This window comes from Camellia sinensis, chromosome 6, assembly GCF_055761805.1.
Source record: "Camellia sinensis isolate YWXY chromosome 6, ASM5576180v1, whole genome shotgun sequence".
NCBI classification, from domain to species: Eukaryota; Viridiplantae; Streptophyta; class Magnoliopsida; order Ericales; family Theaceae; genus Camellia; species Camellia sinensis.
In genome coordinates, this window is record NC_138966.1 from 141,712,593 (window position 1) to 141,718,035 (window position 5,443).

The window sequence follows — 5,443 nt, forward strand, 5'->3', positions numbered from 1 at the left end:
ATTAATGGCTGATGTGTAGTGTAATAACTCTGCAGCATCTTTGTCTGCTTACGTGGCTGGCTCTCATCTTGATAAGTGTTTAGACGCCATTGGTTCCTGGTGCAACGTTGGGTTTTTAATGATATTGGACTTTAGTGCTTAAACCGTGAATTGGGCTCTAATAGTGGGCCAAAAGCCTCTATGGGGCCACTGATGTCAACAATCATAGTTGATGAGGATGACAACAGCGATTGATAAGGGTTGCACCATTGTTCGGTTGGTCATTCAGCTTACAAAATACAGACGAATTCAAAATTGGTGAATGGATCATTTTTTATTTTATGAGAGCATGGTATAATTATGTTAAAAATTTGATGCTGTGTAATGTATCTAATTTATTAAAACTTGAGGGTGGTTAGTGTAATTTACGAAAAAAAATTACAATCTTTAGTTATCATCACCGTGTTTGTTCTTCCGTTGATTCCTCTATCCTGATCACATTGTCGCTAGTCAGAGGGAGAGAGAGGAGAGAGAGAGAGAGAGATGGGTATGATGTTGTTGATCTACGCGGCGCTAGTGCTTGCGATACCTTTTGGTTCAAGATCAGAGCGCCTGAGCACCAAAGAGTGTGAGGATTTAGGGTTTACAGGCCTCGCTCTCTGCTCCGACTGCAACACCTTCGCCGAGTATGTCAAAAATCAAGGTATTACTATTCTTCTCTCTCTCCACTCTCTCCCTAGGTGTTAATTTTATTTTATTTTTTTGTGGTAAAATTGATGTGAGAATTTGGGATTTGGCTTGTGTTTGTTGACTCGATCGGGCTTGAAATTGGTCAGACCCAAAATAATTTTGACTTAACACATGAATGTTGAAAAAGAAAGATTGAATTTTGAATGTTAAAACTTGCATTGATTTAAATGTAGGTTCATTTGCTTGACTCTCATTGTGAATTCAAAAACTCATAGTATTGCAGATTGATTAACCTCTTTTCCCTGTACCAACTCCTTTCTATGAGGATATCATGTCAGAATCTGTATTTAGGGTTTGCATTCATAGAACACAGCCGGTATTTATAAGATGGTAGTTGGTGTTTAACCTTTTGATGTTTATTATGCTAGAGTTAACTTTAAACGACAAGGGTATTCATCTATGTATATATATTTGTATATTTTTCTGAAAGCTTCGAAATACACCCACCAAAATTCTATTTACACTTACATGTACAATTGTTCTCCACAGGGTACAAGGTTTACAATGTATGTGGTGGGTGTGGAGAAAAATTAAATAGGTGTATTTAGAACTTCCCTATTTTTCCTGGTTATATTATACTAAATATAATCCATTCAATTGGTTGCAGACTTGGTATCTGATTGTTTGAAGTGTTGCACAGAGGATTCTGATGATTCCATGAGCAAGGTATGAGTAGTATTGGATGCTTTCTTGTATCTAAAAGCCGACAATTATTCTTTAAATTCATTACTTTATCTTGGTTTTTGAGACTGATATGTTCACAAATAGCCTATCATGCTGCTTTCTTTCCACTGATAATCTGTATCTGGTCTCCAATGTCCTTGATTTATTGTATAGGCATGGGTAAGGGTAAATATTATCACAGTTATTGATTAACAAGCATCACTATTTATGCTTCTGCCTCTTAATTCTCATGCTCCACCTTTAGAAATATATGTACATAAAAGGATAATACCAAATATTGGTCCCCATTAATTGAGGGTGCTGGGATGGGTAAAATATATAATTGAAAAGGGAAATAACGCAAAAAATTATATAGAGATAGAATTAAAATATGAGTATAAGATTCACCTCCCAAAGTGTAAAAAGGGATATGGTACGCAATGTTGACCCCTGACCCCATGTTTCCTATAAATAAAAAAAGTCAAAACATCACTAATTTTTTTGGTCCTGCAAGACAATTCTCCCAGCTTCATCGCTACATACTAGAGCCAGGGTGTCTCTTCTGGGACTGCACCTTTAAGTACACTGCTAGTGTTGCTATTCAAATGAAAGTATAATCGAGTAGAAGTTCCATCTTTGTTGGCGTCTTCAGCATCTATCAACAAAAAATAGGGCACATTGTACAAGTATTTGATCTGGATTTGGAGTAGGATACAAGCCTCTATTGCTATATCTATGTTTAGGTTGAGAATTGTACACCTAAGACTAAGTGATATAATCCACCTAAGCAAAATCGGTGACTTTTTGATTTTTTTTGGGCTTCATTTTGGATAGTTTTCATGGGAAGACCAATTTGACCTGTAGACTGTAGTCAAGAATTTGAACCAATTTTAGAATCCAAATTGGGATGAATTGAGATTTTCACATCACACATCAGTAACTGCAAGGGCTGGTATATTTACTTCACTTTACTGTGTGGTATTACCAGCATATATCCTTGCTGATGGTCTGGTACAATTTTTGTAAATGATGAAACAGAATATTTAAGGGCACTGTTAACATACTAAAAAATATGACCATTCACAATTTCCTCTGAAACTTTCTTTTTTATTATTTCTCGTAGTTGTGACTCTTTTCTATTGTAAATAAAAATCTCCTGCATCTAACTCCCCCGTGCAATTGCAGATTACCTATTCTGGCGCAGTTCTGGAGGTCTGCATGAGGAAACTAGTATTCTATCCAGAAATTGTTGGTTTCATCGAAGAAGAGAAGGAAAAGTTCCCTTCTGTCAAAGTTCAATATGTATTCAATTCCCCGCCAAAGTTGATCATGTTAGATGATGATGGGCAACATAAGGAAACCATAAGGTAAGGTCTATTTAATTTAAGGTTTTGTGATGCTTTTGGAAACATTGATCCACTTGATTAATGGAGTTTGGAGGCAAAGATTGCAGCCCGGCTAGTAATAGGTGTGTGATCATGCTGAAAACTTAGCTACCAGGGTAGCAAATCCTGCAGCTTAATACATTGCCCCAATAACCCTTACAGGACCAAGCTTTGGGCTTGATCTGGACCTGGATTTGAACCCATCTTTCTTCTGTGCTTTTACCGCTGCACATCTTGAACCATAATAATCTCCTTTTTACCCAATAATTTGGACGGAAAAAAAAAAAAAAAAAGACGCCAGACTGCAATGGATGTTGATAATAATATTAGTCAAGTAATATGTCCATTCATTTATGTCAAGCACAAAATTATAATGTGTAAATTACAAATTCACCCCTTGATGTTTGCGTAAAATACAAATGGAAAATTTAACCAAAATCTCTCTATTGGACCCTTGTTTGGTGAAAAGGATAGCCCATTTATTTTGCTTGATAAACCTCCTAAGGAGGATGTGCATAATTGAGTAGGATAAAGTAAAATATCTTTCAGTGTGTTTGGTTTGAGTTTTTTGAAAACTAAATTTTTTAGTTTTCGTGTTTTTTTGTTTTTAGTGAATATTTTTAAAATTTTAAATATATTTTTTTTATTTTTTTAGATGCACTTTACTTAGATGTATCTAAAAAGTAAAAAAATAGTGAAAACATATTTTTAAAAATTAATAAATACATAAAAATACAAAAAATATATTGAATTCTCGTTTTTTTTTTTTTTTTTTTTTTTTTTGTAGTTTTGGTATTTAGTGAATTTTTAAAATATATTTTTTCACAATTTTTTTACTTTTTAGGTATATTTATGTTAGGTATGTCTAAAAAGTAAAAAAAATTGCTTAAAATATTAAAAAAAATCAGTAAAAATAAGAAAATACGGAAAACAAGAAAGTAAAATTTTTTGATAAGTGTTTTTGGAAAAGTGTAACTAAGCAAAGTTTTTTTTATTTTGTCTTGGACAATAGAGTAATATGTTACTATCAAACAGAGTAACATGTTACTATCTACATCAATTTCGATGATAATAAATTATTATTATTTTTTAAATTTCATAGTCAACTTATTTGATAGATCTTGAAGAGATGATTCTAAAAATACTAATTTTATTAAAAATAAGAAAATAAGAAAATACGGAAAACAAGAAAGTAAAATTTTTTGAAAAGTGTTTTTGGAAAAGTGTAACTAAGCAAAGTTTTTTTTATTTTGTCTTGGATAATAGAGTAATATGTTACTATCAAACAGAGTAACATGTTACTATCTACATCAATTTCGATGATAATAAATTATTATTATTTTTTAAATTTCATAGTCAACTTATTTGATAGATCTTGAAGAGATGATTCTAAAAATACTAATTTTATTAAAAATCGATATTTAGATCTAAAGTTATTTTATTTTAAAGTTTAATATTTTAGTAATAGTAGTATGTGTTGAAGTTTTCAAGGAAAACTTTTTGTGCTTGTCCTTAATGCATTAAAATTTTATTATGAGAGGACTTTGACCAAATCTCCCGATACAAATTTTCCAATGCCTCATATGATTTGGAAAATTACAAATATTCTCTTATCAAAATTTTTAATTTAACAGAATTAACTGAAAAAATAAAATTTTGATTGCTCTCATACACAATGATAAAATTACTTGAGTTATTAATTTGAATAAATTTTTGACATCATTAAAGATTATTAATGAACTTGATGATTTATTAATAAAAGGAGGTTATTTGTTATGAAATTAGAAACTTCAAAGGATGGGATGTATTTTTAAAATCACAGTAGGCAAAACGTATTTTAAGCAAATCTTAAGGGATGTATTTGTAATTCACCCAAAGATATATTTATATATTTAATTAATCTTTGTGAATCTAATCTCTAAGCAGAGATGGGATTGTGCTCATAGTGTGCATGGGAGGGTTTGGTAGCATTTCATGAAATAGAGTATGAAAATGATGTTTCGAGCTCTCTTACCGATTGGAAGGGGAAAAACCTATATATTAGTTTGAATTGGATCTTTGATATGTGCCACTCATGGTATTTCAGATTTATTTATTTATTTATATTATTTCTATTGCAGAGTTGACAACTGGAAACGCGAACACATACTGCAGTTCATGAGAGAGAAGCTTAAGCCTTCTTCAGCAGCAATCTAACAGAGTAGTTAATTTGGGTTTTCTGTGTCACGGCTAAACCTGTATACTATGTTTGTGTTGTTTATTTTGCCTTAAAATTTGAAAATTTAATTTGCAGACTTATCAAATTACACTGATATGGAAAGAAGAATTTTGGAGCATAGGTGCTTTTTAATTGTCTAACATCATTGTGTCTATACCTGAGCTGCAGTTTTGCATTTGGTGTATGGTGTTAGGTTGCATTTGGATTTATGAATGTGAAATGAAGGGATTTTTAGGCACTGATTACTCATGGAGACTAATTTAAATTTATATATGATAGTTTAGATATGAATTTTAATATTGAATTTGAGAATCTTGTCATGATAGATTATGATGGATTTGAAATGAAAAAAACTTTTAATCCTTCTGTCATTGTAGTTTTTATAATTTCAATTGACTCGATTTCTACTTTGAATTTGTGATTGTATCTGAATTTAGTCTAATTGATT

General features: G+C 31.6%; 1 protein-coding gene across 1 annotated transcript; it reads left to right on the forward strand.

Annotated features, from left to right (window-relative positions):
* The first annotated feature begins 303 nt into the window (after positions 1–303).
* On the forward strand, positions 304–5,135 carry LOC114295195 (selenoprotein family protein). Its single transcript, XM_028239390.2, has 4 exons — positions 304–682; positions 1,337–1,395; positions 2,578–2,759; positions 4,898–5,135. Exons 1-4 carry the CDS (start codon positions 523–525, stop codon positions 4,971–4,973), a joined length of 477 nt encoding a protein of 158 aa, XP_028095191.2. The 5' UTR covers positions 304–522; the 3' UTR covers positions 4,974–5,135.
* Positions 5,136–5,443: the final 308 nt, after the last annotated feature.